Source organism: Lethenteron reissneri, chromosome 23 (genome assembly GCF_015708825.2).
Source record: "Lethenteron reissneri isolate LAM-NWPU_2019-01 chromosome 23, ASM1570882v1, whole genome shotgun sequence".
Classification (NCBI taxonomy): Eukaryota; Metazoa; Chordata; class Hyperoartia; order Petromyzontiformes; family Petromyzontidae; genus Lethenteron; species Lethenteron reissneri.
Window position 1 is genome coordinate 18,889,429 of NC_083801.1, and position 15,236 is coordinate 18,904,664.

At 42.6% G+C, this 15,236-nt stretch overlaps 1 protein-coding gene across 1 annotated transcript in view; it reads right to left on the bottom strand.

The window, feature by feature from the left end:
- The window catches only part of LOC133346236 (histone deacetylase 4-like), a 103,105-nt gene extending 88,254 nt beyond the window's left edge, over nucleotides 1–14,851 (bottom strand). Inside the window, 7 exon segments of the mRNA XM_061557776.1 lie at nucleotides 3,020–3,138; nucleotides 4,227–4,361; nucleotides 7,574–7,692; nucleotides 8,899–9,016; nucleotides 10,674–10,890; nucleotides 14,587–14,727; nucleotides 14,729–14,851. Coding sequence (XP_061413760.1) covers nucleotides 3,020–3,138; nucleotides 4,227–4,361; nucleotides 7,574–7,692; nucleotides 8,899–9,016; nucleotides 10,674–10,890; nucleotides 14,587–14,727; nucleotides 14,729–14,851 — 972 coding nt within the window.
- Nucleotides 14,852–15,236: the final 385 nt, after the last annotated feature.

Sequence of the window (15,236 nt, forward strand, 5' to 3'; positions counted from 1 at the left end):
GTCTACTGCACCCGTTGCTGCACGACTCATGACATAACGTCCAACCCGGTGGATTACGACAAGGCAGTGCAGTTACAAGGAAATGAACGTGAATGCTGTGATAAATGTAAATGGTCAAGCGGTTGGGCGTTCGCTGCTTGTCACAGAGGTTCACTGCGTTGGAATCCGGTGGGCCACCCTGGTTAATAACTGCAGGCGTACCGAACACAGAATGAGCGTCGTCTAGTTCGCGGCGAACGTTAAAGATCCCGTGACGTGATTTGAAAAGAGCAGGCCATTGTGTGTGCCGGCGTCATCGTCCAAATGAGAAAAAATTTTTACCTGCAAATCAGTGAAGGGGGGGATTCCATATCTATATAATGAGTCAAGTGGGATTCCATATGCATATAATTAGTCAAGTGGGATTCCACATCCCAACGTCGCCTCCTACCACCGATTAAACTACTGCAGACTGTGTCTGTGAAGCATATCGCCTCTGTGATAGCGTTGTGCTGTAAGATTGGCGTGAAAACAAAAAAATACGCACAATTCTTCCTCTGTTCGTCAGATATGACGAATATATCCAGGGTTAATGTTTTGCCGCTGTCAAATGATGGTCCCATAGATTGCTCTAACCCATAGAAAACTCCGGTTGAGCAGTTTTTTTGCAGTTATATCGATGGGACAATTTGATGTTCCCGTTGCGATGCTTGAAGGCAATGCACAGATCAAAGCAGTTAGCGTCCTTTGGTCTAACACTGGTTAGACAAGGCTATAAAGGAGGTTGTCTCTGGTGTAGGCCAATCAGTTTCAAGGACATGCATGTTTGACCACAATCATGTGTGGTAAATGCTGATTTTGATGCCTTGGAATAGATGTCTATGTGGTGTTTGAACATCTTAACACCTGTGTTATTGCTGGAATGGTTAACGCCTATTATTTTTTCATGAGTTATGAAGAGAACTAAGAAATCAAACGGCAACATAATGAAATCGAAATTAAGGCAGAAAAGTGATGATGATAATGGCAGAGGATGCCAGGCATTAGAACACGATTAGGCGAGGTAAAACGGGAACATGGAAAGAAGCAAGATTGGTTATCATCCAGCAGTGGACATTCAACGGCTAAAGAAGATTTACAGATTATCTTATCGTTGCCTTGAGTTTGGATGAGCGAGGTGCCATTTGTACAAGTTTGTTTTGACGAAAGCGCTGAGATAATTATAGTCGAGTCCCGTTTAAATTTAGTGGAACAGGCCATGCGCTTTTATAAAAAGCACGCTGAAACTTGGGACGATGCTATTTGCAAGTGTCCTCTGACACAGAGACCATCCTGGGCATCTAAGGAGTTGACACGCGGCACTCTGGATTGCACAACATTTATCAGTCCTGTCGCGCAAGCATTGCAATGTCCCATATCACTTCCGAGAACGTGACATGCAAGAAGCCATTGCTGCCAGAAGCGGTGTTCAAAATTGATTTTTTTTCTTAAAATTTCCTTTCCCACGAGGCACAACACTGGGTGCAACAGTAATGCAAATTGAGGCTCATCAATATTAAACGTTATGATCACGCAGACAACAGTACAGATGATCTGCCCCCATTGCTATATTTTCCACACGATGGAGAATCAAATCTGTGGCAACTAACAACGATAATTTCCATTCTACACAAAGCGGTTGCTAAATGTACTTAGGTAAAGCATTGCAATTTGTCTCTAAACATGAATGCATTTAAAAGTTTTTTTTTTAAACAACAGCTGTGGATAGTGGTGCTTAATCCTCTGTGCAGTTTAGTCCAATAGTCACTGCCAACTGCTGATGCACATGACGATATCACTAAAGAGTGAAGGAGAGCTTTAGTCTCCAAGCCTCCAGGGTTCGTGATGAGCAGAGACAGTCCTCCGGCATGGACTCAGTTCATTTATTTAGCCAGGATGAGCTGCCTTCCTCGAAGATCAATTAACGAATTAAAACAGTGCACAGAGTGTATTTGCTAATGACTGCCACGTCGACGACGGAGCTTTGTCACCTTGAGTGTGAGGAACTGCAGCCCGTGGCGGGGGAAATATCGCACGGGTAATGGAGTCACATGGCTTTCAGCGCAATTCCAATTCAGAGTCGGTACAACGTGGTCATTAACGTAACAGCGTATTAACCCTGTTCCTCTCTGAACCACTGCTATGCTGTGCCTGTGCCCATACACCCCTGCACCCCCCCCCCTCCCCGCGTAAAATGATTTAATTCTGCCTCTGCATTAAAATGTTGCATTTACATTCCTGAATGAAGGTCAAAAATAGAAATAACCACCAACAATTGGGGACTTGTTTACAGAGGCATTGACTTTTTAAACTCAAAGTTAAACAGAAGTTGTGATACTGTGTTGGCAGTGGTGCACAAGAACAAATAGCCAAAATTCAATACATTATCCAACAAGACTGGCCAAAAAATATATATACACAGTGATACAATATACAACAGGTGGCATTTCAGGCAATGTCCCTTTTTTCTCCTGTGAAGAACCATTTCCTGAAAGGTCGCCAATAAATATTTGTTTTCCTTTTCTTCTTGATGAATGTGTTTTTTCTTAGTTTTTAACTCGGCTTATCATATATCATAAACAAAGACAAAGATTCCCCGTATAGCCTGAACACTGTTGGGGCAAGTGCAGTTAGCAAGCACCTATGGAGGCCGGCACGGCACATGAGGGAGTGGGTGGCCAACACCACGCCCGGCCGACTTTGTCTCCTCATTGGTGATGTTTACAGACCAGGCTGAGTCGATCTAGGAGAGGTCCAGGACCGGTTCAGATAATCGTCACCGGTGTTGGCCGTGAGCGAGAATCGAACCTCGGTCGCCAGGTTCGTAGCACAGCACGCTAACCGCTGCACTACCGCTCCCCATATCATAAACACCCCCCACACACATTCTCTGTGCCATAGCGTGCGTGGGGAGTTCTGTGAGTCGGTGACACCGTCACCGATCGGCTTGCTTGCCCCTGTGAGGTGCGCACCACAACAGCGGTGTGAGAGAGCGACATACCTCTGGCTGGGAGGGCAGGTGGGGCCCTGCTGTTCCGTTCTCGGTGGCGATGGCGCCGCCCGTTCTGTTGCCAGGGGAGCTGGGACTTGAGCCGGGCGCACTGCCGCTCAGCGGGGATTCTACGAGATTCGCGCAGATACAGCGACGCACGTCAAGATCAATTAACTCAGCTGGCAAGCACGAGCCTCCCCGGCACCTGTAGCTGCAGCATGCGGCCTCTGGTCCATTCCCATATTGATTCAGAATTTTAAAAATCACAGAAACATTTATTTATATAGAGAGTGGTGATTCATTTATAGACAATTCCGCAAAAATTATAGGGAGAAATTGGAGAGGACACAAGATTTTTATTTCAAAGCCTCGACATGCCCACCCACCAATTTCAACACACGTATTACATATTTAAACACTTTCCCTCTCTCTGTCTGTAAGATCTGGAGCCATCACTTTCTCAAAATGTCAATCATCTGTGGAGAAGAAAGAGGAAAGTAAAAGGGTTATTAGAAGTATCTATCAGTGTCAGTAGAGCATCTATAAATGGATCACCATCTATGAAATGTAATCAAACTAAGGCTGTCATAAGTTCCAATACAGTTTCTGAGACAAGCTTGGCCCATCATCCCCTCAGGGACATTTTTTAAACCACTTTGTGGGAATTCAACAGTGGTCGTTCCAAATTGGCCACCACCATGGAAATGTGGGATTTTCACCATGACCCTTGGGACTTAACAAATTAACTACTTAACACGTAGTAAGCTTTCACGACCAATATCATCCATAACAGAGGTTTTTTTTGGGGTCAGATCGCGTAAATATATAAATGTGTCGTTAAAACCCGTCACCACTCAACACAGCCAATTAGTGTGGTTTGCACTTAAACAGAACGTGCCAATTCGTCACTAGTACAGCAAAACTTTCCTCCCGCCCAACAAATCAGCTATTACAGAATAAAAAAAAAATTCCACCTATTAAACACTTTTCTCAAAAATATTTCACGTGCTAATATGTTCGCATGTCGAACCACTTTTTGCACCGTACGTAGCCAACCGTGCCACGTTGCAACGAGCAAACTTGCAACAGCAAAGACTTTCCAACGGATCACACAGAACCGTGCTTTGGTGAATGAGCCTAATTCATCAGGTGACAGAGTGTGCGTCAGAAGCCGGATAACGATTAGACCGGTTAATAATGGAGTTAGGCCAATTACCCGCCATCTCCAGTGGCCTCTTCTTAGCAGCTACGGCAGCAGACACGGGCCCCTTCCGGCGCAACAGTGGGCTGCTCCTCCGCTCCGCCACCTTCTGTTTAAGCCGCGAGCGCAGTTTGAGGTTTGGCTCCGACGCTGTGGGAAGCGGGAACAAATCAAAACACTCGCTCGCTCTGCCACTTTTGTCAAAGAGCAGGGACCGCTCGCAGCGCTAATTCTGCAACAATTTAACGAAAAATTATATTGAGAACAGCTCTATCCGGTGCGCCGCAGATACGCGACAGCTGCAGCGCAATGCTAAAGGACATCGCTGAAATACACCGTAGATTTTAAAGAGAGGCTTATAAGAGGAAAGGGCTTCCGACCTGATAATACTGACTCGTTGCTTGAAAGGCAAAGTATTTCACTGTGTTTGCAATAAAGCAATGAAAAAAAAACTTGGGACTTTAGCATCAGCTGCCACCAGGCTAGCACTGCTGTTGTGCATATCATGTTGCTTCTGCAGGAGCTCAAATGAAGTTGACACCAGAGATGAGCTTCCCTTATTAGCTACTGGCAGTCCTGTGCTGTACCTGTCAGAGCCCCCAGAGATATGGCACACGAGTTGTTAATCATGAATGAGGTGGCCAGGTGAGCCAACCTATGAAAAAAAGCGCGCTTACGGAACACTTTATTGTTGGTGAAAAAAATTCACTGCAACAATATGGAAAGGTTAATTCAATGCCATCAAGACAATAAAATGCCTTAAAAGGGAAATACATCTCTGAGTAGCTGCAAGTGATTTTGCCCTTCCAGCACCCGTCATTAGACTCACAAATGAATCCAATTGTTGTCAGCGCCGCAGATTAAATCTATTTTTGGAAGACACGAGCATCAGCCTTCTTTATGGAGGAGGATGCAATTGAAAATGCCAGCTTTCTCAGCAAATGGGCTGCTCGATACGCATAGAGATCCTCGTGGTGCTGGGCCTCTATCACACTTCAATGACTCTCCATCACCGCCGCCCCCTTCCATCTCTCCCAAGGACATACATGTTGGATTACGCCACTCAGTGCTGCAATTAATTTAAATTGGCCTTTCCGAGGCAAGAGATAAAGGGAGCCTTCTTGCTTTAATTAACTGAGCCACACAACACTCCCACAGACTGGTCACGAGATATCCAGTTGCAAAACTCATTTCAATGCCCTCGGTGCCTGCAGATTGCAAATTTAAAGGTTCGTAGTGTCAGACTTGTCTATTTTGTACATATGCTTCTGTTCAATCAACGGTAATCTTTTTGTTATGGAAGCACACATTTCCTTGATAAAGGCTACAACTTAACAAATGTTATCATCATTGTCATCACTTGAGTTAGTTTGGCAATTGAAGGCCTCTCTGAGTTGAAAAAAATATCCTATAATACTAAGTAATGATACATACGTATTATCATCATTATATTTATTTAACATCATCAGCCATTGTCTATCTGCACACCACGTGATCCTATGTATGTATGAATGTATTTTGAACTTCTTTTGCACCTGTAAGTAGCCTAACCGTGTTCATAGCAGAAGCAGGGGAAGGACATCAAACTAAACACTAAACACAGTTCCAAAGAAAAGAGTTTTCAATCTAGATTTAAAAGTGCATTACTTCAGTTGCTTTCTAATATCGGACGGAAGAGCGTTCCAGACGGCCGCAGAAGCGCGTCTGAAAGCGCGCGATTCGATGACCATCTTTGTTCGACTGCTAGCCAAAGCAGCTGAGAGGGGCGACCGGAGTTTACGTGAGAGCACAATGATCTCACTCCTGCGCATCGGTTGATCTCATTGTTCCATCCATACTGTTGCCGTCGTCTTATTGGGCACTTTTCTCTCCGTTGGCTGCCAATCTGTCCTTGGTCTTGTCCATCGGCATCATCCCTTTAAGCAATGTATCCTGCACAAGTACACTTACTCTCCTCTACAATCAGCGATCCGCGAGTTTACTCTGTGTGTCTCTCGGTTGTCAGTGCAAGCATACATCTTTTCACATGCTTCTTTTGCACATTTTCATATACGGTCAGTTGTATTTGTCAGTGCCCATTTTTCTAATCACATGTAATAAACACTGATTAAAAACGTGATATCTCTCAGCAGACTATTATGTTGCTTTTCAGGATCAAATTCAGCTTTCAAAAAGCACTCCAAACTACTCTTTTCTTATCTGTTTATTAGATGTTGATTATGATGTCTATGATAACTGCCCTTAGCGTCCAAAACTAAAAAAAATTCAGTGGTGCCCTTCCAACTATTATTCAACAGTTGATTGACAAAAGGTTGTAAAGTGATTGACATGCGTTACTTATTTTATCACAATCTCGTGTGTCTCCTTCCCTTTGGAATAGATGTTGTATTATAGCCATTTCCTCATCAGAAACAGTGTCAAGGCCAAAATTAAGCCTATGACTGAACTGAATGTTACGGAAATGTATACACTGTTCCTTCAAATACAAGATACTTTAATATACCCAGCAGTATTTTTACATTTAAATCACCTGCTTTTAATGACTGTAACTAGCAAATGGTTATTTCAATAACCATTCTAATAATATGAACGATTGCGCATACGCCTAAATATTACCGTTTAACTCCAGAAATTACACTGGGGCTGTGAATATTTGTTGCATTTCATGGCACACAGAAAATGCGTGACCTTGCTATTTTCTCCATGAACATCATCTCTGAACTTGTCCTGCCCTGTCAAGCATAGGCATATGAAGGCTGGCAGCCTTATGTAACATGCCACAGGGGGACGTGGTTAAACGGAGCTGCCGTTATGTAACCAGGGTCCACACAATGTTCCTGCCATCTCTCACAAGCACATCCTGCAATTACTGAAATGTATCAAAGCTCAATAAAGTTATTGTTTGCAGAAAAAAAAAATGCCCCTCCTATTAACATGCAATTAAATATTGATAAACTCCGTGCAATGTATTATTTACGTTTGTGAGAGCTAAATAACTGTATTCACAAAGGATCTCTTCACAGTTGATGTGACTTCATACGTGGCACGTTTGCTGATGCGCATTGCGCAATCTATACGAGCACGGTTTGGTTGTCACATTTTGCAGAATAATCTTTGTGAAAAGGCTTTTGCTCTGTTGAAGTAGACACTTCAAAAGGCATGCTCAGAGCCTTCTGTCAAAGATAATTTGTGAACCGTTTTTTCCCCCCATTTGGCTATTGTGTAACCTTATATCCACAAAAATATATATAAGGTAGAAGTGCCCATATATAAGTGACTTTGGATAGTTTCCATTTGGGCATCAAGGAGACCACTGGGAAACTCCAAAAAAGAGGAGGCAGTTGAGTAGCGTCATACATTACCTGTTTTACGGAGAGGAAAATCATTGTTTGGGTCATAAGTGCCGAGAGACTGCTGATAGTTGGGTGGTGACATATTTTGTTGCGTGGAATTCTGGTCCAAGGATCCATAATGGGGCATCCTATGAAACAGAGACCGCAAAAAGATGTGGTTAATTTCTGGACTCGGTGATCCAGGCCTTATTGTGAGGGAAATATTAACTTCTGATAAGAGTTTCGAAGCAAATGCTCTACGTCTTTATATTAACTGCAGTAAAATACTCGTAATATCTCTGGACGTGCAGAACATGTCACGAACAAATACAGCAAAAAAAGCATTTTGGCTTTGTTTTTTACGCTGCTTTATTTTATATATATATAAAACTGTTACATTTTTCAGTGCAACATGTTCACAAGTATTAAAGATGAATCTGCCTGCATCCTACGGATGTATTTTTATAAAAATGTATTTTAGGATTTAAGGGATAACAATTGAATGCCTCGGGGATAATGAAATCCATTTGAGGTACCCAGGTAGAACACAAGTGTAAGGCATGCGGTACAAATCACAACAACACAAGACGCAATGCGGCAGTGATGACAGAAACATTTTTTGTAAGTTGCTTTGTGGATGTGTGGAGAGCCCTGGGAATTAAGACGTTTGCTCTTTCCTCGTTTCTCAGAGGCGACCGCATTCCTTGACAGGGGAGCCTCGAACAACATTGGCAATCAACTCATGGGAGGGTTTTGCTTTGTACTGAGCCTAAACATACGCAATCCATTATCAGTTATAAGAATCCACGTGGAGTGGTTTTGGAAATTGATCGTGAAGAATCTCTTTTTTTTTTGTTAGCGGTACACAGACTGCACACATAACGCATCTACGGTTGCTCCACCAAGATGAAGCTTTTAGCATTGGCACGTAAAACATCACGGGATGTATGTTTCCAGATTGTGACCTTTGGAGATTGCTATCCTCTTGCAGCTGCGCATGGCCATTACAGTGAAAATAAGGGGTTCGCTCGACAGAAAAGGTGAAGCACCGCTAGCACCGCAAAGCATCTTTTTTTATCACAACACCCTCACATTTAGGATGTGTTTAACTCAAATGGCAAACACTGCTTGATTAATAAACATAGTACCCTACACAATTAGTGGCTACATCAACCCTAAACGTCCCATGTTCATAATGAACATTCCATATTTCACATGAATGAGAAATAATTTTACGTGAGCCGAATAAACCATTGAAATACCATCAAATACCTCGAAAGATACATACAAAGAAGCCCGTGAGAAATGTACCAATGTTTGCATGCGAGATGAGACAGCGGTGGGTGGGCAGGTACCAGAGTTTGTACTGCTGAGACAGGGGTACGGAGATCGAGCCTCCAGCCGCCTCCCTCTGCTTCTTGCTGAGAACAAACTCCTGTAGCCTCTGCTTCACCTCGGAGCTTGCCACTGCACCTGTTGGAAATATCCAGCGCGATGCGACGGACGGCCGGTCAGCACCAAAAGCGTGACTAAAGAGACCTCAACCCGAGCAGTGACCGTGCAGAGCAGCGCAGTGCACGCCTATCGCTCATCGCGAAGGGGGAAAAAAATATGGTCGTAAAACACGTGCCTAATTTGTAACTCTCATTGAGCCGGGCTTTAATGTGTGGCTATGTCTAATTCGTGTGAAATGCTCGAAGAAATTGCTCTTGCAGGTGCTCGCTTGTGTGTAAGACCTGTTTGGAAGAAAAAAAAGCAGCTAAATTCAAGAAAGAAGCTACTTGTTTTAGCCGATGGCTCAAGCTTGAATAATGATGCGTTACTGCGGCTATCTGGAACGTTCTTCGTTCTGATATTAGGAAGCCACTGGAGCTGTGCACTTTTAAATAATCGAGATTGAAAACTAATTTTTATTATGACTGTTAATTTATGTTTCATTTGTCGTCCTTCCCCCGCACATCCAATTAGCATGGTTAGCTACGTATGGTGCTAAAAAGTTCAACATACAATATTATGTCATTACCACAAGATAATGTAAAGCATAATACGACAAGATAAAACAATTTAACATAAAAAAATGTTTAGGAAATGAAATAATTATAAGGTTAAGACACAACTTGAAAAGACAAAAATGTAGACTTTAATTATTATTCCACTTGCAGCTGCATGTGAGAAAAAGTGCAAAGGTTAACGCGTAAATTTACATTGTCTTGTTCTGAGTAATAAAAACAAAAATTACTACGTAAAAAAATACACTTGTTAAAAAAATTGTAAAATACAAGGAAAATAAATGTATATATGGAGTCTACATTTAAATAATGAAACATTTATTTAGAATGAATTCAAATAAAAACCTTAACATTTTCAGGGGAGGGCCGAGTTATTGACACTTTAAAAGAGTCACAACAAAACAGTCCTGATTCTAGTGACAGTGTCCACAAACCAAATCCCCAAATATATATATATCAATAAAAAGTAAAAAGGAGAACATGTACAACATTTGCATATGGAAGGCATAAATTCATAAATACAAGTATTTGCGTACTTTTAATTATGCTCCTGCAATAAATTGAATTTTTAACTGCCCTTTGTATAAGTGGCAGTGCTGATGCGGTGACATGGGCGAGCAGTATCAGTTTAGCTGCTTGTTGCGGAGGTTCACGATTCGAGCCTGGCGGCCAGCCTGGTCAATACTGTGAGTGCATTCAACAAAATATACGTTCCATCTCCATGACGGTGAACGTCACAGAACCTGTGCCACCATTTGTAAAAAGAGGAGGCCACGAGTGCTGGAATCACGGTTCAAATTTGCCGAATAAAAACCAAATTACCTGCAAATTACTTCACTGGATAAAACCACATAGCAACACCGCCTCCTACAGAAAGACTGTATATGTCTGTGACGCATTGTGCCACTATGAAAACCTCGTGCGCGATAAGAATGGCACAAGTAACAAATTAACACATCTAGTATTTTTTGTTTTGTTATAAAATAGTCAACCCAGGGACGGAGGCTCAAGTCAGGCTGAGTGCATTAGAAATGTGCTATGGTGAGAGTCTGGTGGGGGGGAAGTGGGGGGGGCAAGGGGTTGGGGGGGGGGCGGCAGAGGCGGCAGGGAGCTCTACTTGCCTCGCTGCTGCTTCGGCAGCCCAGCGCTGGCATGGCACTGACTCTCTCGCCCACGCTCCTTGTTGCGCAGCACCTGCAGGTGCTGCTCGTGCCGCTGGCTCTCGAGCTCCAGTTCGAGCTCCAGCTCGCGCTTCTGCTGCTCCAGCCGCTCGCGCTCGCGCCTCTGCACGGCCAGCAGCTCCTGCTGCTTCTTGAGCGCCAGCACCTGCTGCTGCTGCTGCATGCGCACGCACCAGCGCCGCGGGTAGAGCGCGACAGCGCCGGTGACATCACTGCCGATTCGAGCGTCCGCTACGGAGCTCGAGTTCAAGTTCATTTATTTCAGTTTCATTTATTAGGTATAGCCCTGTGAGCCATTCGGCTCTTGAATCGGGTGCAACCGCAACAAACAAAAAACAAAAACATGAACAAAAAAACATCTTAAAGTGAATATGTGACTGAGTGCAAACAGAAAATCCAAGAAAAGACAGCAAAATATTGCAGAAAAAACACCGTACACCAACGCTGTGTGCAAAAATCGCGCGATGTAAATCACAACGTCGAACGAATTGATGTTCATCCTCCTCTGCGTTCGAAAGGCGATCGACAAAAATGAAATAATGCCTGACGCAAAATAATCATGAGCGTTGCCTTGGACGAAAATTAGTCATGAAATAAATAAGCGGTCGACACGATGGCTTTCCTTGTCCGTCTCTTCAGTTAAATGTTGTTTTTAATGTGGAGAGACAAATATGGGTAGGTGTTTGAGCTGGGACACACCGTGTTTTCCGCGTAATGTTTTTACTCATAGCAAATGAGTTATTGTCTCACTCTCTTCACCACCCTGCACTGACCAGCATGGTGAAGAATGTTCAAACAACTCTAATAACTGACATGGTAGTGGGAGGCCTTCATCCAGTCGGGCATGAAACGGTATAAATTCATGATGATTATTATTATTAAATTCCAATGATTATTCCTTATTGATGTGGACTCACATTTGTAATACATAATACAAATGTGAGACCCACTGTAATACAGCCACAAACACACAATTGCATCGACCAGAATCAATTCCATACAACAAAAGGCCACATTTTAAGCAAGTCTAATGCATCCTAATACGGTCATTAATTGTACTTCAAATGAACACAAATATTGGCTCTTCTTGTAAACACATCGACTGCCAATAAATACAGCTTCCTGCAAAAAATATAATGTTCAGTTCACATAAGCCATCACTACAGTCATTATGAACAAATTTGTGCTGCCAACACATTGTATTTACAGTTAGATTTATTGTATGTTGGACCAATTATGCAACATGTTTATTCACATTTGACATCTTCTTGCCATCGGCTCCTGTACTCCACCACCTGTCTCCCTATCTGTGACCTCTTAATCTGGTGCAAAAACTACTTTACATATATTGAACACGTGCCAATAATAGCCAAATATCTGGCTTTTACTATGCAAATAGAAATATTTATTTTTAATTCTCACCATGTTAAAGATACCCAAAAAAAATATTGGATGACTCAATAGATTAATTATCAACTACACTTCTAACGACAGTGTTCTAGGATGCTCGAGCCTAATACTCACATTTAAACTCAATTATTCTACCAGGTAAGGCCCACTGAGCTATATATCTCTTTTTCAGAAGCGACCTGGCCACAAATGATAGCTCAACGAAGTGGCTTATCATGTGGAAATGTATAGCAGCTAAATACTAGAAACACATGGTTTCTAAATGTGGAAGAAAAAACCCGGGTACCCGGAGAAAAATCCATATGACCACGGGGGAAATATACAACCTCCAAATATACAGGCATCAGGGTCAGGATCTCAACCTCCTGTATACCAGGCGAGGTAGTTAACATCACACTATTTAGTGGTGGTGATGAAAATAACCAAAACAAATTCTATATAAGACCAGCTTCTGTGCGTCTCCAAAATATGTGCAATACAAAATATTTCAGCATGCTAAGTGAGAAGCACATTCATTCCCCACATTGTTATTTGCCAAGATGAACTGACTGACAGTCCTTACAGCTCAATTGAGCCTTTGACAAATGTGCGTGGCACACTCAATAACCTTGGCAAATAATTTAGCCCTCGTTGAAACGGTTCTCAATGAATAGATCTGCTGGTTAATATTGTAATGTTGGCATGTTTTTTTTATCTTGCAGGGGTCAGGCCTTCATGTTTTAGATTCATAAGTGGATCTGTGTATTTATGAAACGAGGCCCTAATACAAAACAGCAACTAGAGGCTTTTGTCAACGTATATCAATTGTGGTAGCGCCGAACATGTCGAGCTGAACGCAAACTTCCTTCTAACACACGTTGGTGCAAGGGGCAGTTCTGCAAGCCACAATTACTAAATGAATATCGCACCAACGAGAGAAATTATTTTTCCATATGCATCTAGGATTTCAAACAGCTTGGTGTCATCTATGTTTTGTGAAATTAACATTACTAGGTGATTTAAATACAATAGCAGATGGTCACCTAAGTACGTTTTTGGAATCTCCACTATGTATATGTCTTAAATATTTATTTGAATCTTCCCGAGCACGTACAATTTTACGCTGTGATATTTTCACTATTCTCAAAACATAAATAACAGCACCTAATAAAAACAATGATGACTGCAAAAATCATTCTTATCTTGCTTGCAGAGTTCCATGATTGGAGAAGATGTATGTATTGTATGAAAAAGGACATGATGAATAATGAATAGTTTATGCAGGACGTTTGAAGGAGAGATATTGCATTTTGGGCCAATGAAATGTTACATGGTGGACAGGCCACAGGCATTTTTTAGGGAAAAAACATTTGATTTGACATTTCTTGTGCCTTGAAAAACATAATAACCACAGCGGCAGCATAGTGTGAGCATCGGTCAAATAAAGACAATAGATTATTTATAGTCTTGTCCTTTGAAATGCTTTGCATGGAATAAATCGTCAAATATACTCATTCTGGGTCAGTCATGTGTCTCTTCAGGGACCAGAATCCCCAAGGTTGCATTAGTCAGAAAGCAAGAGGCCAAACAAAAATAAATTGAGACCTCAGCAACTGGAGCCCCATTCCTTAAGCAGTCTTGAATAAACCAGGTTTATCACGAAGTGTCTTTCAGAGAGAATCTACATACACGAACAGCTGCATAACGTTTATCAGGTGTCCGTAATGTTGCAATAGAATTATACTTCTTACATTAAATAAAAATAATCGAACACTAATAATCCTATCACTTGGGAGAGGTGGTGCTGTCGTTAGTGCACGCGTTTGAATGCGGGACACTACGTTAGATTCCTTATCACGGTTACATCAGTGACGAGTACTATCCAAAATTATCCTGGGCCCTCCCTTCACTGACTCGCATTTACCAGTGTGGTTAAGTATGGCCTAACTACTCCAGTCACTGAGTTCTATAATTGAGTGGTACTGAGGTGGACCATTTGCCTCACAATCATAATTGCGGTCGGAAATTGAATTATAATAATTAATAAAAATGTATAAGGGTCTTAAAAATTTATTTCTCAGGGCGCTATGTGAATTAATCCATCAGCCCTTCAAGATCAATACAAAAAATTGCCATTCTGAGAGAAGTTAACAGTGGTAGTTCTATGCATTGACTGACCCGTCATCGGCATGTAGAATTTCCACCACTGTGACAGAACCCCCAGGAGAGAGGAGTACCATACGATGCTGATTTAATCAATCAAAGACTACTGCGTAGGTTTTCACGGTTGTCACGTACGATTTTCCAAAGTTTTTTTTCTTCTGGATTCTACTGCGGTGTTGTTCGGCACGACCTCCAACGTTTCACTCCCAGCTCCCAGCACGTGTGGTTCGTGCTGAACCGCACGCGGCGCGACCCGAAAACAAACAAAAATGATAGCTCAACGAAGGATGACCTCGCGCACCTTGATGTAGTCATGGAGCTGAGCCTGGTGTTGCCGGGCCAGCTGTTCCTGCCTCTGCTGGAAATCTGCGAGCAGCAGCTGCTGCTGAAGCTGGTGCTGCTGCTTCAGCTGCAGCAGCTCACTCTGCAGCTGCTGCTCGCGCTGCCGCAGGGTCCACGGCTGGCATCGTGGCCCCGGGCTCCTCGCGCACCAGCGGGAGGGAAGGGACCCCCGTCTGCACCAGCGATGCAGAAGAGAGAGAGAGGGACAGACAGAGATGAGACATGCGAATGAATGGTATGGTCAAGTATGGGTTCCTCGGTAAGCGTGCGACTATGCGATACAGCGCAAACAGCAGGGCATAACATCTGCAAGTAGGCCAAGAGAAAGAGAAATCCTATCCTGGGACAAAAAAGTAAAAAAGAAGTAAAAAAAACTTCTATGTATGTTGAATTTCTTCTACACCGTGCGTAGCCAACCGTGCCAATCGTGTACATATTGCAACTGTTTATGGTGTGTATGGTATATAAAGACGTGGCTTCGAGTAAAGCTGAAATTGCATTGTGCCTGTATAACAAGAAGCCTCCATTAACTATAATGCTAATAGATTTTTGACCAGTCCAGCTTTTGAATGTAATGAGGCAAAGGAAAACACATTTGTGCCATCTTTT